Genomic DNA, 24,294 nt, shown 5'->3' with positions numbered 1-24,294 from the left:
CACCTTTTAGCCACTAAACTCTATGGGTCCTATCATACACCCGGCTCAATAAGGCGCAAGACGTGTTTGCCCTGACGTATTGCTATTTTCAGACCAGCACAACCCTAATTTTCCTGTTTTCCGCCACATTGTTTAAATAGCAAATCCATTTGCGCCACTTTGTGGACTCATGAGTGTTCCGGTCTAGAAAAGAGGTGTGTTAAGGTACATTGTTGGTGCATTGCTATTTTGAGTTTGGATATAACTCACCACACTTTGTTATTATTGCTCATTCGTTTGCTGGAAATTAGAATTAAATTTAGAAGTAGTTTTGAAATAAATCTTTGCGCTAAACTACTTAAATTAAATATGTAGGCTAATGGATGTCTTCAGTGGAGTTTCCTTATCCACAAAAAAGAGAAAGAGAAAGTAAAGAGGCCGAATGGAGGAGGCTCGTTCTTTATCCTCGCACTGCAGATGGTCTGTTTAACTGTTTTCTTGCTAGTGAAGCATTCAGTTTTTCCGCTTACAAAGTCCGCCATGTAAATATCAAATGCGCCATGGCATTATGCAATTGACTCTTAAAGGGAATGGGAGATGAAACTCTGATTGGTTTATTCTCAAAACACACCCATAACTCATTAAGAGAATAAGCACAAGCCTGTTAGACCATGCGCTGTGGCGCAGAACATATTTTTCCTTCCTTACAATAGCAAAAGTAGATTCGGACACAACCTTAATGCTTTTGCACCCTGCACTTTAGACTTTGTGCCTAGATCATTAAAATAGAGCCCTGTGATTTTCTTTAATATGGAAATGATAGTGTCCTTTTAATGTTTGCAACTATCAGAACAGACCATTTAATAGACATATGGCTTGCTGGAGTGTATTTCAGACAACTTCCATTGTCTGGCCGAAAGCCCATGTTTGCCCATACTTCAAACTAAAAATATCCACCCTGAAAATTGCATTGAGAAAGAAGTGGTAGACAAAGAGGCTTCATTCAATAAGCAGATGGACTCACAGACAAAAACTGTTTTCAACAATTCATTCCCTTCTCCCTTCAGCTCAGAATCATATTCAGTTGCCGTCCCACACAGAGATCAGTCACTGTCAAGAGGTGTTGGTGGTTGTCAATTGATAATGAAGCCAAGTATTGAAGACCTTTGGCTGTCTGCTGTATTAATTACTCTTGCAGTGCTCTCTACCACTTGATTTATTTCCTGTTAGCTTGCTCAATAGGACCAGAGTTAATTGCTCTTTCAAACGAGTGTTGAAATGTAACGATCAAGCACCATTAACTAGAGCTTGCTCGAATTATGCACAGTGGCTTGTAAGTGCATGTTAAAGTCAGAAAGGTCAGACACAAGGACCTTTTAAACATCACTCGGTTATTATAATGCGTAAATGTTTGTGTTTTCAAGGCTTCTGCTTAATTTAATATAACATCCAACATTGTCTATTAATTCCATCTACATATTTGAATGTCTTTGTGTTTTCCGTTTGTAATACATTTGAAGGCAAAAATATTTTAAAATATTTTCAAGTTCTGTTTAGAGAAGGGGAGATTTTTTTCCTCACATTTTTAAACAATATTTCTTTCAAGAGAAACTTAGCTAATGATTTAATATAAGCTTGTTTGGCAAGCTGTCCCGGGTGAGAGCCCTGAGCTCAAGGGATCCTAGAGCCCAGGGCTCCCTCCCGATCATAGAGCAAGAGGGGAGCTTGAGCTTAGGTAGATCTCAAACTCCCCGGCTGCGGTAGCTAAGGAAACACTTGAGGAGGAAGGGAGTTAGACTAGTGCCTGAATTGCTTAATTTGTTATGAATTACGTATATCTTTGGATGGTGGAAGGAAACCGGAATACCCGGGGGAAACCCACGCGGACAAGGGGAGAATATACAAACTCCGCAAAGAAAACACCCACCAGCCTGGCGAGGACTATGGCTGGCAGTGTTCTTGCTGTGGGGCAACAGTGCTAATCACTGGGCCGCCGTGCTGCCCGATCTATGGAAAGGAGGAGAAGGGGGAGGAAAGGGGAGTTTCTTCCATACGAAGATAACTGTGGACTGAAAAATGTGGTTACTTATGGTACATGGGAAACCATACGATTGGGAGATCATGATTAGTTAATGCGAAACCAGCCGTGGTAAATCACAAGCACGTGATCCTCTCGCAATTTGTTTATAAATAAACTTAACATTAATTCATTTATTTTGTCTTTGCAATGATGACAGAACATAATATTTTACTAGTTATTTTGAGGCGGCATGGTGGCGCCTCACAGCAAGAAGGTTGCTGGTTCGAGCCCCGGGTCAGTTGGCATTTCTGTGTGGAGTTTGCATGTTCTCCCTGTGTTCGTGTGGGTTTCATCCAAAGTCCAAAGACATGCAGTAAAGGTAAAATGAATAGGCTAAATTGGTCGTAGTGTATGTGTGTGAATGCAAGAGTGTACAGTATGGTTGTTTCTCAGTGTTGGGTTGCGGCTGGAAGGGCATGCGCTGCGTAAAATATGATGGATAAGTTGGCGGTTCATTCCGCTGTGGTGACCTCTGATTAATAAAGGGACTAATCCGAAAGGAAATGAAAAAAGGAAATGAACAGTTATTTTGAAATATACTAGTATTCAGATTCAAGTGCAGTTTAAAGGCTTAACTAGATTGATTCAACTGTTAACCAGACAACTTAGGTTAATTAAGAAAGTTATTGAACAACAGTGGTTTGTTCTACACTGTAAAACCCAAAATGTTAAGGTAACTCAAACTGTTTGAGGAAACCGATTGCAACAAACCATTTAAGTTAAAAAATGAATCCTAATGAGTATTGTGATATTGGGTAATTTGGGTAAATTTGGGTAAAAGAAGCAATTTGAGCACAGTAAAACCCAATAAATGAAGAGAAGTCAAACTAACTGAGTATTCTATTTACATGGCGGAATTTGTTAATGGAAAAACTGAATGCTTCACTATAAGAAAACAGTTAAACAAACCACCTGCAGTGTGAGAATAAAAAACGAACCTCCTCCATTCGGCCTCTTTACTTTCTTTTTACTTTTACTCTTTCCTTTACTTTCATGGATAAGGAAACAATGTATGCACTCCACTAACGACATCCATCAGCCTACATTTTTTTGTTGTTTGTTAAGCGCAAATATTTTTAAATAATCATCTCCAAAATCAACTGGAAACCGATTGCAACCAAACATTTTAGTTAAAAATTTAATCTATATGAGTACTGTGAACTTGCTGAAGTAATGAAGTGATAAAGCTGAAGTAATGAGCTATTTAATTAACTCATTACCTTCAACACTGAGTTCAAAACTCTTTTCAATTAATTTTTTTAGTAAATTTTGTATTAACTACACTCATGTCATTTGATAAAGTTGACTGTTGGGCTTTACAGCGTATGTATTATTATATAATATATTAATGTTAGTATGGGGTTTATTCTATATATTAATATTTAAAAAATATATATATATATATATATATATATATATATATATATATATATATATATATATATATATATAATATTTAGTATATAAGGAGGCTTATAATATTAACTTTAAAAATAGTGTAAATAGATTTAAAAGAACTAAATCAAAATAAGAAGTATATAATAGGAGCTACTGTGAAAACATTCTTGCTCTGTTAAACATCTTTTACAATGTAAAAAGAATGCTGGTTGCCTTAAAATTTTAAGATGAATCAAATTAAGTTAATTTGTCCATTGAACTTATATTATGTTAAACTGACTTAAAATACCTTGCGTAACTTATAAAAATTAAGTTAGAACATAATTAACTTAGTTTAATAAGTTACAATGAACAAAAAACAAATGCTGTCATGACTAACTGATCATATAATTTTTTTACAGTGTAGGAAATACTTGAAAAATAATAAAATTCATAGGAAGGCTAATAATTTTGCCTTCATCTATTTATATATCTGACTTCTTACTTCTTTGAAGAATATTATGCTGCACTGTCGATTTAAACAAAATCCGGCAATAACGAAGTCCATTTAGAGATTGCTTCGTGAGTTTGAAATGTTTGCTCCAGTTGCAATATCTTTGAACCATTGGTCAGCTTGGATTATATAACTGACCCTCTTGCAATAACAACAGAATAATATTTTTTCGTGTAAACTATTCTGTTTGCTCATTAAATGTCAAAGCACACCTTTATTTTGAAGTGTTGAAATGAAAGCTACTCTTTCAACTTTTGATGAAATGACCCTATTAAACTGGTAGGTCAGCTACTACCTCTGACTGTTAAAAAAAAGCATTTCCACAGAGAGGACTTGATGTTGGTGTGATTGACATATTCTAAAATTTGCCATTAAATAGTAAAACATGCAGCCTCTTCAGTGCTCTGCTGCTTTAGATATGCATAGCACTCTATTAAGAGGCAGTGTTAACAAACTGGTCAATTAGTGTGAGAGGACAGAACTCTGACCCTATTAGAACGAGGAAAAAGCGAATAGATGGAAACGTGCATGTTAGATCTCCTGAACAACTTAATCCCTAGCATAATCCGTGACTTTAATTTAGTCTAATCCTACTTCATACTCATAAAACCTGACTGTTGTGCAGAATTTTAATAAGTGAATAGACAAGGTCAAAATAGCTTGCCTTTTTTGTGACACAATATGCTTGATAAAAAAGCTAAGCTTTTTCAGATAGTTTATCTGAACCACAAAAATGGTTAGTTTGCATTTATGAATTATTTAGAATTTACCCAAGGGATGGTTACTGTAACCAATGCAATTTGATTGCAGTGTCATTGCTGTAATATTGGGCCCCCGAACACACACGACGCAATAAGGTGCAAGATGTGTTTGGCGCAATTTGTTGCTATTTTCAGACCAACGTAACCCTAATTTTCACGTTTTGTGCCACGTTGTTTAAATAGCAAATCCATTTGGCCCACTTTGTGGACTCATGGGTGTGCCGGTCTAAATTAGACATGTGTTAAAGCGCATTGTTGGCGTGTTGCTATTTTGAGAAATGCAAATAGACCTCACTATTGACCATCTAAAATCTGGTCTAAAGTCCAACGCAGAGCGGGTTATGCGCCTATGTGGTTTCAAACATGTGCACATTGCTTAATACAGACAGGATGTGCAGCAATACGCAAATATCTTTACATATGAAGAAAAAATTTAAGGATTAAAATGTTACAAAATTATTATCATCTTTATGCCCCCATGCCTTTTTTCCAGTTTATTCATGACAATTTGCAATTGTATAATGTTATTGTTATAAGCAGTATTATTTTTTATATGCATATTTAAATTTGTTTTAATAAAAACAAGTTTAGATTTGTCCACCTGTCAGGTTTTGGAGACGTATGCATCACTATATGGGGCACAAGAATTGGACGTGTGTTTGGATATAACTCAAGTTTTTAAGTTTTTTGACCACACTTCATTATTATTGTTCATCATTTATTGATTTGCTGGAAATTAGAACTGAATTTAGAAATAGTTTTGAAACAAAAGAAATGCGCTTAAGAAATGAAATTAAATATGTAGGCTAATGGATGTCTTCAGTGAAGTGAGTAGAACACCATTCCCTTATCCACGAAAGAGAAAAAAAAAGTGAAAGTAAAGGCTGATTGGAGGAGGCTCGTTCTTTATCCTCGCACTGCAGATGGTCTGTTTAACTGTTTTCTCACTAGTAAAGCATTCAGTTTTTCCTCTTACAACGTACGCCATGTAAATAGCAAATGCGCCATGGCGTGACACAACTGACTATTAAAGGCAATGGGAGATGAGACTCTGATTGGTTTAATGCACATTATGCTCAAAGCACACCCATAACTCATTAAGAGAATAAGCACAAACTTGTTAGAACATGCGCCGTGGTGCAGAGCGTATTTTTCCATCCTTAAAATAGCAAAAGTGTATTCAGACACGCCCTTAATTCTTTTGCGTCATGCGCGTTAGACTTTGCATCTAGATCGTTAAAATAGAGCCCTTTATGTAAGTGTCTATCATTTAAAATAACCACTTCACTGTGAATAATTAAAAGCAAAGTATCATACAGAATGAACAATTAAACAGAAGTTGAAATCATTAACATGTGAACAAGTAAAGTGATTGTCAACTAATAGACCCGACAAAATAAGTCATCAGCAATTCTAGTTTATTTTACGCAATTTGCATCTGTAACAAATCGGTTCATTTGCATTTTCATTAACTCTCCGTGCCTCAGATAATTGTTTGTGCTGCCATTATAACATCGAAAGCGCCTTTTATTGTTGAAATAGAACATTTATTCAAGTGCAATTTATGCATCCTCAAAAAAAAAAAATTCTTAAGGTTACCTTAAAACCCTTTAACTGCCTGCTCTATCGAATGGTTGACCATATTTTGACTGTTTTAAATAATGACTGTTAAAGTAATTTAAAGAATGACTGTTTTAAATAATGGTTTACACACATAGCATTGTTGGTTCACAAAGAAATCAAACAAACTTAATCATGTTGCACTCTGACACTTGATTTTGGTTTTATTGTTAAAAAAAAAAAAAGAAAAAAAGAAAACGTGTTAAATGAGAATCTGAAATATTTTTTGGCATTCTTCAAAAAATAAATAAGGCATTCAGAAATGTTTCCGGTACTTTTTACCATAAACCTACATATCTACCATTTGGTAGTGGTTGATATTTTAGAAATTATGGGATGTGTTGAAAAAAAATGCATTGAGTGTGTTAACTAGCGACATCCAGAGAGAGAGAGAGAGGGGGGGGGGGGTTACGGGGTGGATTTATGTGCTTTTGGAATCTTAAAAAAGGCCACCACCCAACACCATTATAAAGCATAGAAAAGACATGACATATTCTAAAACTGCTTTGACTGTGTTCTAAGTAATAATAAAGGCTTGCACCATGGATGGCTTGAGGGTAAGTAAACTATGGGGCAATTTAAATGTTTGGGTGAACTGTTTCTTTAAAGCCTGATAGTCATAAAGTACTGTACTGTATATGCACATTCCGAAAGTACATTGCAATGATAATAATTCATCTCAATATAAATCATAATAAGAAAATGGTGTATAGATGACACCAATCATCTCCTGAACATCGTATTATGAAGCTTTAATCTGTTTATTGTTTCTTTTGTCTGTAAACCGAATCGACCTCGGCATTATCCACTTGTCTTCAGACATGGCAAATGAGACAATTGTCCCACCGTGATCAATATTTTCTGTTGGACATGATTCAGCTGTGCCAGTCCTCCACTCTGGGAGTATATTTATTAAAGAAATCCTATTGCGCTGTAATTAAACATTGATTTTTCAACCCTAAACAATTAGAGGGCTGCTTCGAGACAGATTCAGTCCTTTAGCGTCTCCCTCTGTGATTATTCTTTTGTGTTTCTGTGATTTCAGGGATATGATGATGGTTATGACGGGGAATATGATGACCAGAGTTATGAGAGCTATGATGACAACTACAGCAACCAGTCGAAAAGGTGCACATCTATTTTTAAAGGGGACTCCATCATGAGCTCATTAATGCTTATTTGCACACTAACAAATCTGTTCAAATTTTTCTCCTTCAGTGTCTCGGAATATTATGAATATGGACATGGCAACAACGATGAAAACTACAACAATTATGGTAAGGAATAAGGATGACTGTTGGAATAAGCAAAACTTTTATATATATTTTTTTTTATGATCACAAAAAATGCAGGGTTTTAGGTCAGCCATTCAGAATGGTGCACCTCAAAGAGAAACATCCTCTTTGCATAGCGGTAGTTTGCGTAGCAGGTGGGCTGAAACTCAGTCATGGCACATTGCCCACACCAGTGAGAAACCTCTTTGCCTCATTCATTTTCCATATTGCTGTTAAATGTTTCAGAGCTAAAGGTAAGGAAAAACACCTAGCGGCATTTGCCAGTTGTTAAATCACCAAGGCCCAGGGCACAGCAGCTGCCATCTTACCTTACTAGTCTGCTCCAGGGCTGGGTTTTAAGATGCGCTTGAAATCATGGACTAGAGCCAGTAGAGAGCTGGAGGCGTTGCTGAGGCCCACCAAGAGAGTTGGAATGGCCTTTCAGCCATTATTTTTCCGTTTGAATATGTGCCCTCTCTGGGTTGCATTTGATGCAGGATTCCCTGTGTTCTTGGCATGGACTGATGTTTTCAACGATGCCCGCTTCCTATTGTATATGTGCTTGCTCGTTCATTTTGCATTGTGGCAAAATGTGCAGTGGAGTGTTGCTGTTAACAGGAATGATTTGATATTTTGCCACTTTCTGGCTTAAAAATCAAGATTTTATTGTGTTACAAGAAAAGCTTTTTCTTGGTAGGCAGTTATGGAAGCCCATTTCCACCTGAGAGTGGGGGGAAAGGTAATTGCAACTCTCACAATAGTGACTTTATGTCTTGCCTTTGTGATTTTATGTTGCACAGTATGTCTTTGAGTCTCACAGGTGCAACTTTGTGACTTTGTCTGGCTTTAAAAGACAATTAATAATCGGTATATTGATTTAAGTGCACTGTGGTGAGAGCAAATTTAGAGCTGAACTGAACTGAACAATGACAGTGTCTGCAACAGGAACAGTAACTTTCAGCATTGAGCTGACTTGAGCTGAATAATGAAACCGCTAACTGCTGATCTAATCTAGCTGCTTTACAGCTGAAATTTAATTTGCTTCATAATTGATGAATTCCACAACATTAACAATGTTACTTTTTACTGTTTATTAATGTGCTTTGTATAAAAGATGTGTTTATTGCATTGCTTTGAAACAGTCTGTAATGAATAAAGCACTATAAATATGAATTTGCTCTTTATAATTGGCACTTCATTTCTCATTGAAGTGCATTACTGTAGATTTCAGGTCAGTACATCTCACACTTGTGGCTTTATATTGGTAAATATGACTTTATTTGTTACAATTAGACTATTTCTTTTACTGGTGAGTTTATCTCGCAATTAAGACCACAATCTGACTATTTCTTATGACTGACTTTTTTCCTGCAAAGTGACTGTGATTAAATAATTGTAACAACTGGGATGTTTTACAGTGTGACTACAGGAATCAACATTTGAAGTGGATCAAAAAAGGACAAGAATGGCTGTTGTTCAATAGTTTTAGGACAGCTTTGATGAAAGAATTTGATCCAAATGTTGATCCACTTCAAATGTTGACTACTGTTTTATATTATTATTATTGCATTTCGAATATATCTCACAGTTGCAACTTTATTTTTTTTAACTGTGTAATTCTAACTAAATCTTACAAGCTTTGACTATATTTACAACTGTTGCAATTACAACATTGTGGCCCCTGCATTTTGACTAAATCTCACAGCTCTCAATATTTCTTATTTATCATAATATGTTATCATATTTGGCTTCTTCCACAAAATGTGAAGTGCTTTCTTTTCAGAGTTGTGACTTTATGTCCAGCAATTTGTCTATAGCTTACAACAGCAACTTTATTTCTTGCATTTGTGACTAAGGCTCACAATTGAGTCTTTATTTCTTGTAATGGTGACTTTCTCATAATGATGTGTGCGGTATGGTGCCATATTGCACCAGACCACACACCAGCTGATTGGTGCAGTGTAAATAGAGTGATGAAGCCAATTATAATATGGCGATGTTAGGAGGCCATGATGGACAGAGGCCAGTATGCAAATTTGGCCAGGATGCCAGGGTTTTTCAAAGGACATCTAGGGATTTTTAACAACCACAGAGTGTCAGGACCTCTGTTTACCATCTCATCCGAAAGACAGAGCTCACTGAGCAGTATAGAGTCCCCATCAATATACTGAGGCGGACCCACACAGACTGCAGGTTTAGTGCCCCCCACTGGCCTCACTAACACCACTTCCAGCAGCAACCTAGCTTTCCCATGTGGTCTCTCATCCAGGTACCAACCGGGCGCAGCCCTGCTTAGCTTCAGTGGGTGATCATGTGAGAGTTGCAGAGAGCTAGCTGCCAGCTAGTTTAAAACAGGAACAAAATTATTCACAATTTCCATTTCAATGTGGTGATGTCACTGGCCTATGAACATTTCCTGCTTGTTGTCAAACTAGTAACTGTTAAAAGATGGAATTCAATCCTAACCCGATGTTAAAACAGCTATCATAACATTATTTATCAATATGTGGACCTTTTTGGATTCTTGGAAGCTATAGAAATGAAAACATGTAAAATAGGAAATATGTTAGTGCCATTGTTATTGTTTCCGTCCATCAAAATGATCTATACAATAACATACTGTATAAAAAAAATCATCATCCACCATGCAAACTAACTATCCTCAAACAACCCTATTTTGATTGCTTTTTTGAACAAGTCTGAAGTGTTTTATTTCCTTGATTGATTTTGGTAATTTGTTCCACATGACTGCACTTGTAAATAAAAGCATATTTTCCACCACTACACCACACTTAATTTAAATAAACAAATATTAAAATCCCAACAACTAGTACTATATGAATGCCTCAACGTTTGAAAATAGTTCACCAAAGAACTAGCAACCACATTAAACATTTTACATATTATTCCCAGTTTTTTTTTTAAACATACTATTTTATTAACAGTTAGCTTACCTAATTCTTTAAAAAAAAAACTCTTTTTAAATTTTTTTAATTATTCATACTAATTTATTTTGTGCCTTTTGCAATTTTTCTTTTATACTCTTTGAGCAGCCACTATACCAAAATGAGGTAGCATAATCAAAATGGGGTTGACACATCTTTATTTGTTAGAACATTTGATCAAATTATTATTTTTATTTCTAGGTTTAGATTTTCTCCCTTGCAGTGACTGTTAAGTGTAACATGTTTTTTATATTTCATATTTCAAATTTCTTGCAGTTGTAATTTTTTCTAATTTTAAACTTTATCTTCCAATTACCTGACGTATTTTGGATTCAGTGGCTGAAATGGGCTTCCACACTGTAAAACATCACCAAGGTCAGAGATAGTTTTCACAGCGAGGAGGATGTAAGAGAAAAAGCCTATTAAATGTAATGTGAATAAGGGAGGGCTGTTTGTGCGGTAGTGGTCATTACACAGAATGCAGGAATATAAGGGATTTTGCCATGATGTATAATGTTTTTTCCTCCTTTCTCTGTGAAACGGTAGTTAGCAACAATGAAGGTTAAGGTTCTTTGCCCTGAAGGCGGGCTGATTGTTTCCTCAATGGCCCAGCGATCACACTCAGAGAACCTAATGGAGCATCGGCTCCCAACACATACTGTATTTAAATGACAGCAGGGTCATACTGTGAGCTCAGCCAGGAGTTCATGCCTCATCTGCTCTGCCTTTGGTAACTGATAATTAGGGCAAAGTGACATTGTATATTTCTCAAATCTATGATAATGGACCGAGGCGAACATGCAAAGCACTAGATGGGATTTGAGAATGGAGCTCTAAACGAATTATTGAAATGCATGTGGAAGATGATCATCTGCTGCTCGGTTTATCATTTTGTAATGCTTAGAATGATGAAAAAGCATTAAAAATAGCTAATGTCACATTGAATTACATTGCTTCAGGATATCCATTCACTGATAAAGTGTCATTGCATTGCTCCTTCGTAACATCTCCATATGAATCTCTCTTTTTCTATTCAGATAATTCAGATGTTTGACCTGATTATGAAATAGTTTTCTTTTGTTTGTTTCTTTCTCTCTCTCTCTCTCTCTCTCTCTCTCTCTCTCTCTCTCTCTCTCTCTCTCTCTCTCTCTCTCTCTCTCTCTCTCTCTCTCATCATCTCTTTTAAGCAGAAGAGGACTGGATTTCATCTCGACCAAACCTCAAAGCTCCAGCATCAAGACTTACTCGAGGGGGATACAGAGATCACCCCTATGGTAGATATTAAAGGTGCTCCAGATCATGTGACCTCCATACAACGGCAACCGTATTTACTAAATAATCTTTCAAAAAAAATAAAGGGATTTTTAAGTGGTAGATTAAACATGTTTTTAAACTCACCCTAAAAAAATGTCCCTTCTTTTCTTATCTGAAACTGTTGACTTTGTAAAATACATTCTGGCCAGGATTTGGCAGTGTACTACTTTTGTCATTGAATGCTCCTTCTTTTAGTTTTTCATTGTTTGTCCCCCAAATGTAAAGCATGGAATTAGCTACACATTATGCCGCTGGGAAACCTTTGTTAAGGCGAAATGTGGCGAGACTCATTTTGTACATATAACATCTTTCTTAAAACTTCTTAATTTGATGATGGTAAATACTGAGTTTGTATATTTAATTTTGATATCAGTATTGGGTTTGAAAGCAATTGGCTATGTATGTAGCCACATCCAAGTGCTTTGCTTTGTGTGTAGCTTGTATTTGTACATACAAAAATGTAATAAAAAAAAGGATGTAAAGCGCCTTGTGCAAGCTTCTCTAAATAGGTGATTAGAATTGTTAAACTTGTGTTGCCATAATTTGTTAATAAAGATATGATCTTTTTTTTTTTGTTTGTTTTTTGTAAACTTAGACCAGAAACGTATTTGTCTCTAGTACTAAATGTCTGTTTGACCTGGAAATGAATCTTTTGTTTTTTTATATATCTATTTAACAATGAAAAGCCACAAAAAGGAACCGTAGAGACGTTGTCAAGTCATTTTGTGTAATAATAGATAAGCTGCATTAATAGATTTAAACTTTGTTAACTAATTTTTAACATTAGCTCTAAATTGTTCATTGACTCTTGGTTAGTCATTTAAATGTTTAACATGTTAATGGAAATCAACTGTTTAGATCAATAAATTGAATCTTTTTTAACACACTCTTTAAGCTTCAGCTTATTAAACAATAAGTCGGACTGACTTGTCTGCGCTAACGTGACTCTGAGAAAGATATGGAGATTCAGGAGGTAAGAACGTCCCCATATTCAATAAGCTGTTCTAAGTGCCTTCAGCCTTTGGTGTTAACCACTGTAGACAATGTGAATATGACTGATATTCACGCTGATGTTTCATCACTCGCACGAGTGAATGGGATCAAGTTAAACTGCTTTATCTTTGCTTTTCTTCTGCTATATATGTTAGTGTACATCAGAAGGCTGCATTTGTGTTGTAATACCAATGCTTTTAAATATCACGGCCCCATAGAGACCTCAACTCTTTTTTGTGACTAATAGAGCTGAATGCTGACGCGTATTAAGACTTCGAAAGGATGACTAAACATTAAGCAGGTAACCCTAATAATAACTCTAATGTTGCGAATGCCAATCATAAATTAAGTTATTTATACTTCAAAAAGTAAACCTTCTCTCACTAACCCCAAATAAATGCCTCGGCCCTCTAAATCCGCTAATAAAGTTAACTAGTGAAATCAAAATTAACACATATAAGAAAAACAATTAACAATCCATCTTTTAAAAGAAGCTAAAACTGATCTTTAATACCTGACCAGCTAAACTAAGCTTTTTAACCAGACACGCTGATAAAAAAAAGATGGTTGCTCTAAATCATATTCTGCTCTGACAGCTTTTGTCCAGCCCCACAAATTGGTTTACTTTTTTGATAGTAACATATGCTTTGTCAAACTGTTTTCAATCCATCTGTTAACCGTGCATGCGAGTGTGCGTTTGTTTGGACTTGTAGTCTCACTCATCGTCTCTTCTTCATTTTGTGTATTGTACTAACAGTGCCTCAAAATCTGGATCTTAATTATGATTTATCCTTCCAACAGGTACCTGTCGCTCTGTGAGCTGAGATGTGGTGAATTGAATTAGACTGGGTAAGCTATAACTGCTCTACACATTTCAACAAAAAAAAATATATATATATATATATATATATATATATATATATATATATATATATATATATATATATAATATATATATATATATATATATATATATATATATACAGTGGAGGTCAGAATTTATCAGCCCCCATTTGAATTTTTTTTTTTTTTTTTTTAATATTTCCCAAATGATGTTTAACAGAGCAAGGATATTTTCACAGTATGTCTGATATTATTTTTTCTTCTGGAGAAAGTCTTATTTGTTTTAATTTGGCTAGAATAAAAGCAGTTTTTAATTTTTTTTTACCATTTTAAGGTCAAAATTATTAGCCCCTTTAAACTAATTTTTTTTCGACTGTCTACAGAACAAACCATCGTTATACAATAACTTGCCTAATTACCCTAACCCGCCTAGTTAACCTAATTAACCTTGTTAAGCCTTTAAATGTCACTTTAAGCTGTATAGAAGTGTCTTGAAAAATATTGTTTATCGTAAAATATTGTTTACTGTCATCATGGCAAAGATAAAATAAATCAGTTATTAGAGATGAGTTATTGAAACTATTATGTTTAGAAATATGTTGAAAAAAATCTTCTGTCCGCTAAACAGAAATTGGGGGAAAAATAAACAGGGGCGCTAATAAGTCAGGGCGGCTAATAATTCTGACTTCAACTGTATGTGTGAATATATGTATTCATTTATTAGGCAAATAACAAGGTTAAAAAATAAATAAAAAAAGCACATTGAACTTTCCTCAGGCAGAATTTGGCTTTTTTTATTTTTTATTTTATTTTAGAATTTGTAGAGTTTCACGATTTTTCTAGTTTCTTTTGTAAAAAGTACATTTAAAAATTCATGAATAACAATAGCCAAATTAGTCAAATAATATGGGCCACTTTTGGTGCTTCACACCTTTTTACTGATCATTTTTTTTTAAGGTCATGTAAGGGACAAATTCTGGACCATGGTCAGTGAGGGGTTGGTCTTTTGGACCCCCCGAACCCCTCCCTGGCTACGGACCTGAAGTGTGACTGAAAAAGTAAACTCAAACAGGTTTGGAAGCCCTTCAGGGAGAGTAAATAGTGAGTATATTTACATTTTTGGGTCAACTATCCGTTAAAGGGGACAGATTTTACTTCTTTTTACAAGATGTAAAATTACTCTTGGGGTATTTTTCTGATGTTTGCAAAATACCCCACAAATAATGCTTTAGAACTCTTTGAATCTGCCCCTTTTAGGCTTTGATTCAAATTATTCTATTTTGGTGATGGTCGCTTTAAATTCAAATGAGATTCTGCTCTTTTCAAAAGAGGGCGGAGCTACAAACACTTTGGCAGATTCAAAACAGGACTAACATTATCTGTGTGAAAAAACTGTGTCAAAAGCAGTGTCGCAGAAGGAGCTAGTTTATGGAGACTACAGTGTTCATTTGTGCATCCTAAAACTCCACATTTATCATTCTCTTAGTGCTGATATTATATTCAGTAGGTAAAACTGTAATGGCAGACGGCTGCTTCTCACTCAGGGTTGTTAATGCTAATGAGAAAGATATCATTAATAATGGATGGGGCTTTCCCCCTCTGAAGACATGTACAAATGGAGAATGTCAATCGAAGTGTTTCTGCTTGCAGTTTTTATCAAGTGTGATTATAAAAAATATAATTAATGTATTTTTACTAGCAGACGCTGGCTTTCACACACTGTTGCCACATAACTATGTTTAAACCCCTCTATAAAAATGATTTTTGCAAAATAGGTCACCTTCAAAATGTAAACTTTCAATTGCAAGAAAGTCAGTCGTAATTGTGAGATGAAAAGCTGTAAAATGATTGTGGCTCTTTAAGTCAAAAAAAAGAAGAAATCATACTGCAGTACTATATGGGTTATAATTACAATATTTTACCCCAGCTTGTAATTTGATCATAAAATAATTCTGCTTGGCGCAGATGTATTACATAAATCATTTAGCATAAATCTGTCATGCTACATTAGAAACATCTATATGTACCCCAGAATGAACAAGAGAAAACAATAATGCAGTTTTATTTTAGACTGAGAAGCATGTACTAATGTGTTGTTGTGACAGTACAATTAATAAACCATTTAGCAAGTAACACAAACATCCCTTTGGGTGAGCTTGAAGACAGAAAGCCACTCAGTATGATAGAAACTCGTGACACTGCACACAGATTAACTGCACACACACACACCACTGAAATATTAAGCAACTGTATGACCTCCAGTCAGATGTGGCCTTCAAGAACAATGCTTTGAACATTTGGGTAATTAACCACTTTTATATTAATTATGCTCCAGGAGAATCCCCTGCATGTGAAGAATAATAGCAACAAAAGGAAAACATTATTTTGGGGGATTCATTTTGTTTGGTTTACAAGTTTTTTTAATATTCTGCTAGAGCCATTATGTGCATCAGGGAAAAAAATCAATTAGCAGGATTTTCAGTATCAGCTGAAGCATTTTCAAATGTCCAAAGCATGAGACTTACAAAATTCACTTATTAGTCATATTCAGTTAGTTTGGCCAGCTATGCTTTATAATCTAATTGTGAATACTATTCTGAATTGTGAGGTAGAAACTCCAAGGACAAAAAGGCAGAATTACCTTTATACAGTAATAGCATATAAACTGAGCGGCCACTTTATTAGGTACACCTTACTAGTACCAGGTTGAACCCCCCTTTGCCTTGAGAAGTGCCTTAATCCTTCATGGCATAGATTCAACAAAGTACTGGAAAATTCCTTAGAGATTTTGGTCCATACTGACATGATAGCATTACGCAGTTGCTGCAGATTTATCGCCTGCACATCCATGATAGAGTCTCCCTTTCCACCACATCCCAAAGGTGCTCTATTGGAGATTTGATGACTGTGGAGACCATTTAAGTACAGTGAACTCATTGTCATGTTTAAGGAACTAGTCTGAGATAATTTGCGCTTGACATGCCGCGTTTTTCCTGCTGGAGGTAGCCATCAGAAGATGGGTACACTGTGGTCATAAAGGGATGGACATGGTCAGCAACAATACTCAGGTACGCTGTGGTGTTGACACAATGCTCAATTGGTACTAATGGGCCCATTTGGTAACACTTCATATTGATGGTCCATTTGAGTATTAGTAGACTGTCTGCTTAATAGCTGTTGATACTGCTGCTAAACAGACATTTAACTGACTATAAGAAACTTTGCAAGTACATGTCAGCTTACACTAACCCCAACCTAACAGTCTACTTATAATCTAATGAGAATTAGTTGGCATGTAGATGCAATGTTACTTTAATTCCACACCCATCCAACCACCCGTTTACCTGTTTTTAATTCTTTTCTTGACCATGTCTACATGCCTAAATGCATTGAGTTGCTAGCATGTGATTGATTGATAAGAAATTTGCGTTAAAGAGCAGTTGGACAGGTGTACCTAATAAAGTGGCCGGTGAGTGTACATTGCAGTATAATGATTTTAAACAGCCACAGCAAATGTATTTATAGTACACAATGTTGACATCTTGAGCTCCAAACTAGTCATAATTACAGTGTCATAATTACAATATTGGTTTTTATTTTTGAAATCCGGCTAGAGCCGTTATTGTTTGTGCATTAGGAATAAACATCAACAATTAATAGCATTTACTGGAGTGTTTTCAAAGATTCAAAGCTTGGGATTTTCAAAGTTCACTTATTAGTGGTGTTTTATTCATTTTGGCCATCGTTGCATTATTTTGCTTCTCTTGATGGATGGAAGTCTTTTGTAGAGGTCAGCCATGTTTTACAGTCTAATTAAGGACAAGACAGGGGCAATGCTCAAACAGATGCGTTTTTTCACCCTCAGAGCCATTTGTTCAAGGCAACAAAGGATGATTAAATCACTGATGCCTATCAGATGGCTTATTTGAGAACGGAAAAGGTAATAAGAACAGAAACAAAGACAAAAATGCTGTAGCTGCATTAACAGAGTATAGTAGCTTTCAGACGTCAATGATCTGCATTCAAATCTGCAATATTCAATTTGGCCAGAATTATTTGGTCAATAAATCATCAATACATTTGGTGTAGGAGTATATACAATACTTAGGACATATGTTAAAGACAATTATTAACACTTCTGTGTTTTTCTTTTACTTTTTTTAATATTTCAAATATAATAAACTTGTTTCTGCAGCCGATTCGAATGTTATCACTTGATTGAATGGGCATTATCAGAGGTTATCTGTTCCTAGATACTAGTAGATTCAGAAGGCTGTTATCATCCATCCACATGGTTAATCAGCTACATATGAAATACAGCTGTGGCTGGAAGTTAACGAGAATTATTTATATTATTTATTAAATTTCCCATTAATTGTATTTTATTAATGTCTACTCCTACCCCAACCATCACAGTAATGTAAAAACAGATCTGGATCTGGAGTCTTCACTAGTATAGTTGATTAACCACGAGAATTGTGTATATTGTTTATTAAATGTCCCATTAAGTGTATTTTATTAATGTCTACCCCTACCCCAACCCTAAACCCAACCATCACAGTAATGTAAAAAGAGATCTGGATCTGGAGTCTTCACTATAGCTGATTAACCACAAGAATTGTGTATATTGTTTATTAAATTTCCCAGTAATTGTATTTTATTAATGTCTACTCCTATCCCAACCCTCACAGTAATGTAAAAAAAGATCTGGATCTGGAGTCTTAACTAGTATAGCTGATTAACCACGAGAATGATGTATATTGTTTATTAAATTTCCCATTAAGTGTATTTTATTAATGTCTACCCCTACCTCAACCCTAAACCCAACCATCACAGCAATGTAAAAACAGATCTGGATCTGGAATCTTGTCTATTAGTACAGCTGATTAACCATGTGGATGGATGATCACAGCCTTCTGAGTCTACCAGCAGGCAAAGAAGGCCCCCACTGGCCCATATCTATCAACTGATAACACCTGATAACGCCCATTCAATTGAGTGATAACATTCCAAGCGGGCGTTTTTCTTTTAGTTTTTCTATTAAAAAAAAATAGAATTAATAATTTTTTTCATCATGGCAATAACAAAAGAAATTCGTTATTAGAAATGATTGTGTTTAAATATATGTTGAAAAAAATTGTCTCTCCATTATTGGAAATATTTGAAAAAGAATAAAAATTGCACAGGGGGGCTAATAATTTTGCCCTCAACTGTATGTTGTTGTATGATCTTTTTAAATTAAACAGTAAAAATAATTTGACAGTTTTTTTATTGCACAATTCTGACCTACTTTCTTGCACATTTGAGTTTACAGTTGTTATTTCTCTAACTGTTTATATACATTTCAAAATATAGTTTAACTCAAAATTGCAAATTAACACCTTACATTTTGTTCTTGTTGTATAGCGCACAATTCTGAGAAAAATGAGGTGTAATTATACAGTAAAAACTTTAGTATTGTGAAAAATACTGTAAAGCAAAAAGTAGTAGCAAAGAAAAAAATCTGCTATATTTAAATTATTATGTAAATAGTATGTAATTAAATGCAATGAAAAGGGTTTTTTTCATAATTGAAATAATATTTATGCAATTGTGGACAGGTATGACTCTCAGTGGCTTCAGGCTTTCTAATTAAAATGGGCTTGCATTTTGTAATCAGTGGCACACACCGGTTTTGATTTTGCCATTTGACATCAGACGTTTATTTTGGGGGTTGAATACATCTCATTTAAAAATGCACTGTTGCTTTGTGAAATAGAGTACAGGAGGTGTTTCAACAGAAGTGATTATTATGCGCTTCAAATGAATTGAGACTCGTTAACTAGACTTTGTAGGCCGGTCTCGTGTGATTCTCAAAGTATTTTTGCATTCTTTTTTTTTTTCTGTGGTGAGGACGGATGCATTTCAGATGACAATAACAAATTAATGCGTGAGGCTTTCAGAGCCTGTAATTCACACACTAGACATTCAATTTGCTGTCAAATACTAGCAGAATGTCCATCTGTGTTGAAAATCACTGTTGTTTTCTGCGACAGAGTTGGTCATCATGTAGAGAGATGGAGACGGAGTGCTGTTTGAACAAAAGGCCTTTCAAGTCACCATCTCGATCCTTTTCACATGGTGGGAATTACTTCACTTTGGAGAACCAAACGTCAGCTTTCAATACAGCCGTGATATTAAAAACTAATGGTACTTGCACAGCAGGACAATGACACAGGACTGTTTCTTTTATACTTTTTGGCACCCTAGACAGGACCCTAGAAAATGGAGCTTTATGACAACAACAACAAACTCTATTAAGGCTGCCGTTAAGGCTGTTTTATTCACTTAAACATCGGATGGAATTATTATTTTCTCTTTAATTCTGATGATGCCCATGTATTTTCCAGTGGAGGACAAATACACAATTCATTCACTTGAGTAAGAGTACAGATACACTAATAATGTATTACTCCAGTAAAAATATAGTCATCTTTGCCAATTTTATTTGATTTAAAAAGTACAAATGTGCTTGATTTATGATGTACTTAAATATTTCAAATACTTATTGATAAATCTTTATTTTGCAAGAAAATTGTATTAGCAAAATGTCTCTGAGAATGTAATGATTTCTCCCTGTGATTTTTTTTTACTTGGAGTACAAAAAATGCAATATTGTGTTTTTGGAATGTAGTAAAGTAAAAGTACAACTTTCCAAAAATAAGGTACAGATACCTAAAAAATTTACTTAAGTACACTAAATTTTTTTTAATGAGTCTACTATTATTAAAGGTTAATAATAAGTTAACTTTAACTGCTTGATGGATAGTATTGTCTATAACAAACCTGATTACTATTGCAGTTGGTTATATATAATTTCATGGGTATAGCTTTTTATTAATTATTTTATTGTCATTTTATATTTTATTTATTTAATTTTATTTTTTTTAGCATTTCATTAACCTCTTTACCTCTTTGGTCTACATCATAATTATGGCTGCGTCCAAACAAAAATTCAACATGGTTGTTTTGAATCATTACTATTGTTGTTTTTCACACAATTTGGTTATTTACAAGAGATACATCCAATTTATATAACCAAACTCAGTCATATGCGTGACTAAGCCCTATCAATTTTACTATGGACAACTATGGCCCTGTTTAAACCTGGCATTGAGATGTATTTTCAATCCAATCATAAGTGGACAACACTTAATACATGTGTAAACTTGGTGTAAAACCCCAACGTTGTCCTCTGTCACCAACGATCAAGTGGCTTTCTTGGTGTAAATGCACACAAAGATAATGTGTTTGTACGTTGCTGTGTTGTGTTTCAGCATGTTTCAGGTTTTCATGTGAGGATCTGCAAACCTACAGAGATGCAGACATGAATCAAATGTGTTATGTAATAAAATGAAATAAAAATAGGTTAAGCAAGTGCAAATTTGATTCAAATTAATTGTAAAAATATATATCATAAATAAATATTTTAATCAAAATTTTAATTTAACAAAATGTGAGCCTGGACCACAAAACCCGTCATAAGTCGAATAAATATTGATATACACATTCATATTAAACAAGTATTTAAAAAAAATAATAATTATAGTAAAGTGAACCAAACCAATTCACTAAACAATCTAAGCTTTGATGTATACAGTTGGAAATGTAAAAAATATCTTCATGGAACATTATATATTCTTAATATTCTAATGATTTTGGCATAAAAAAAATCAATAATTTTTACTCATGCAATTGGGATATTTGGTTTTCAAAATATCCGCTTTCAAAATACAGTTTTGTGGTCCAATGTCAACAATGTGGTCCAGGTCAATACAGCACCTTAATGAGTAGAAAAATGTTAAAACAAAATATTTTCCAACTAATATTTTAGACTCGTTTAAAATATTACATTCTCGCCGTTTGATTTAGCTCTTCACTGTGAAAGCTCTACAGATGCCTGTTTAACATTTTAGGATAGGACCCCCTCACATGAAGAGAATGATTATTAGTTGTATATGGCATCAGAAACTTTTAGTAGCAACCACATGAGAAGCAAACATCATAAAGAACATCAACACCAACAATTAAAATGTTCAATCCGACATATAAATATGCAGATTTAACCAGCTCAAGTGCAAGAAGGAATGTTAAAATGATTTTGTTAGACAGCGTGGTGCTCGAAGGCATTATGTGCTGGTCAAGTAATTCAATTCCTCCGGGTTTTTAACACAGCTGGAGAGCAGACAAACAAGTGTTAAGGACACAAAGCTCTTAAATGTGGAAAAAGAGAAATCGACAAGCTCTGATTTCTTAGCCTTTGAAATGTGGGATGATGAGTCTGTTGGGCCTTTCATCTTTTGATATGTGATCTTATTTCATTTTACACCCCTGTGATTTTGATATCCGCTGGTGAATGCCATTGAATTAAAAATGAAGAAAGTGCGCGTGAGATTCATAGTCTCTTTAGAGAAGCCTTCTGGAATGAACGCGGATAATGGAAAGAGACTAGTTAATCCAGCCTCCATTACTTTTCCATAATCAATGATCAGTACAGACGATGTAGAGATTTGAAAATAAACCCATTAAACTCTTTTAAATGAAGCTTGTAGCTTTTTATTTAAGCCTGAGAATGTAAAGTGAGATGTAATCATTACCCACTGTAAGCCGTCGGACAGTCATTGTGGAGGAGAGTGAAAGAAGATCCAGCTTTGTCTTTGGCAGATCGTGAATCATAAAACCTTTAACAAACAAAACAGCTGAAACAACCGCATGATGTAGTTGGAGGCAAAGAGACCTCCGAGGCGTTTCAGGCTATTAATTTTTTGACAAGTACCAGTATGTCAGACAGAATACACTGGTCATATTCATGTTTTCTTCAGGCGATATTTTAGAGACGAATATTAGCGCTGTCTCATCAGCTGCTTATCCCCCAGTCTCTTTTTTTATGTTGGCAAAAGTAAGATACCCTTCCCAGCTTCCCTTAAACGCTCTGTTTGTTTAACTGGAGTAACATCTCTTTCCTTCCATTACAGGCGCTTTGCAGTCAATATGTGGAGCGTACTGATAAAACCAATCAGTGAGAAGTGAGGGGGCTCCGTCTCATTTGGCTGAGGTCTGAGGAAGAGCTTATAAACACTTGCAGATGCCGTATGCCAAGTGAGTGTGTTTTGAAAACATGCACAGCTTACTGAAGACGCACAATTACTGAAGACACGATTCTTTGCCATTTTTAAGGGTGTGAGCAGTCGTGACTTGAATGCATAAACTGGTTTAGGGTATATGCAGAAGTATGCAGAAGGACTTTTAATTTTGCAGTAACCTTGGTCAAGCGCTTCCGGTGAACTGCAGTTACAGAATTGGCGCGTTTTATGTCTGTTTTCTTTAAAAATCAACAATCTTCACTGCCTGATTGATATACAATACAAAGTGGGTCTTGGATTGTACAAGAAGCACTGCAATAAATTCAATTTTCCCCCACCTTGTCTTTAAAATATGAACATTTATTCATATTTTCAATGGTGTTTCTGCGCTCGCCTGCTGATTCTGACGGGCACATGTGTGCAAACGGCATTTCATCTCGTTTTACGCTTGAACAACTAAATGAATGCTGAAGACTATTTAACGGATTGGATTTTAATTACATTACAACATCGATGCTGTAAAAGGAACTTTATAAAATTTTAAAAAGTCACATTACTGTTCATCGAAAGTGTATATGGGAAGAAACACTAGCTGTGCATATACCCTATTGTGTTATTTTGATGTAATTATTAAAAAATAGTTGGACTGGCTGGATTTATTAGGTATGAGTTTGAGTGAAATGTTAATCTTCATTTTATTTAAGTCTGATAACAATTCTTCCAAATTTATATTGTAATTTTTTTAATTGATCAGAATAACAAATGTTTCATTGTGCTTGAGCATAAGGGTTATTTCACTTAACACTGATTTCTTTACTCTTCTAAAGTTAAAACATTGGTAATCTAAATGACAATATTTTACATTTGAATTGGAAAGAAATGGGAACATTAGTTTACAGAATAAAGCAAAACATGGGTAACACTATAACTACACAATATGAATAATCTATTAAGCATTAGCAAATAGTTAATTCGTTATTTGTAAAGCATTAACTCTACATTAACAGATGTTAGTAAACAGTTTATAACTACAGACAGTTTATAGTTACTTACAGTTTACAGTTTATAACGAACGATCTGTTCTTGACTTTTAAAATGAGCTTAATAATTATACGTTCATACTAAATATAGTCATGAAAAATTAAGTAATAAAGTATCACATTATTTAAGAGTATTTGGAGATTTTTAAGATCATTCAAAAGATTTAGTGAATGATTAATAAACTATTTAACTCAACCTTCATATAGTATTATCCAGGCATTTATTAATAGTTGATTTGTATGTTAATAAATGCTTTATTAACTCAACTTTATCCAGTTTTGTGACCTAATCTAAAGTGAGGACTATTTATGCTTTATAAATCCCTTATAAATGACACTTAAAGGCTCTAACAAGTGAACAATACATCTTTGCAATCTTATCTAAAAAGTAAAATTACTGTAAAATTTTAAGAGCCCATATTATAGATGAAA

At 34.7% G+C, this 24,294-nt stretch overlaps 1 protein-coding gene across 1 annotated transcript in view; it reads left to right on the top strand.

Moving 5' to 3' along the window:
- khdrbs2 (KH domain containing, RNA binding, signal transduction associated 2) overlaps positions 1 to 22,827 on the top strand; it is a 119,019-nt gene extending 96,192 nt beyond the window's left edge. The window contains exons 7-11 of the mRNA XM_056470296.1: positions 7,377 to 7,459; positions 7,550 to 7,608; positions 11,741 to 11,824; positions 13,659 to 13,706; positions 22,715 to 22,827. Coding sequence (XP_056326271.1) covers positions 7,377 to 7,459; positions 7,550 to 7,608; positions 11,741 to 11,824; positions 13,659 to 13,681 — 249 coding nt within the window. The 3' untranslated portion in view covers positions 13,682 to 13,706; positions 22,715 to 22,827. The remainder of the gene's footprint in view (positions 1 to 7,376; positions 7,460 to 7,549; positions 7,609 to 11,740; positions 11,825 to 13,658; positions 13,707 to 22,714) is intronic.
- Positions 22,828 to 24,294: the final 1,467 nt, after the last annotated feature.

The sequence above is a fragment of the Danio aesculapii genome, chromosome 13 (genome assembly GCF_903798145.1).
Source record: "Danio aesculapii chromosome 13, fDanAes4.1, whole genome shotgun sequence".
NCBI lineage: Eukaryota > Metazoa > Chordata > Actinopteri > Cypriniformes > Danionidae > Danio > Danio aesculapii.
Note: the sequence above shows the minus strand (reverse complement) of the source record. Positions and strands in the feature narration are given on the sequence as shown.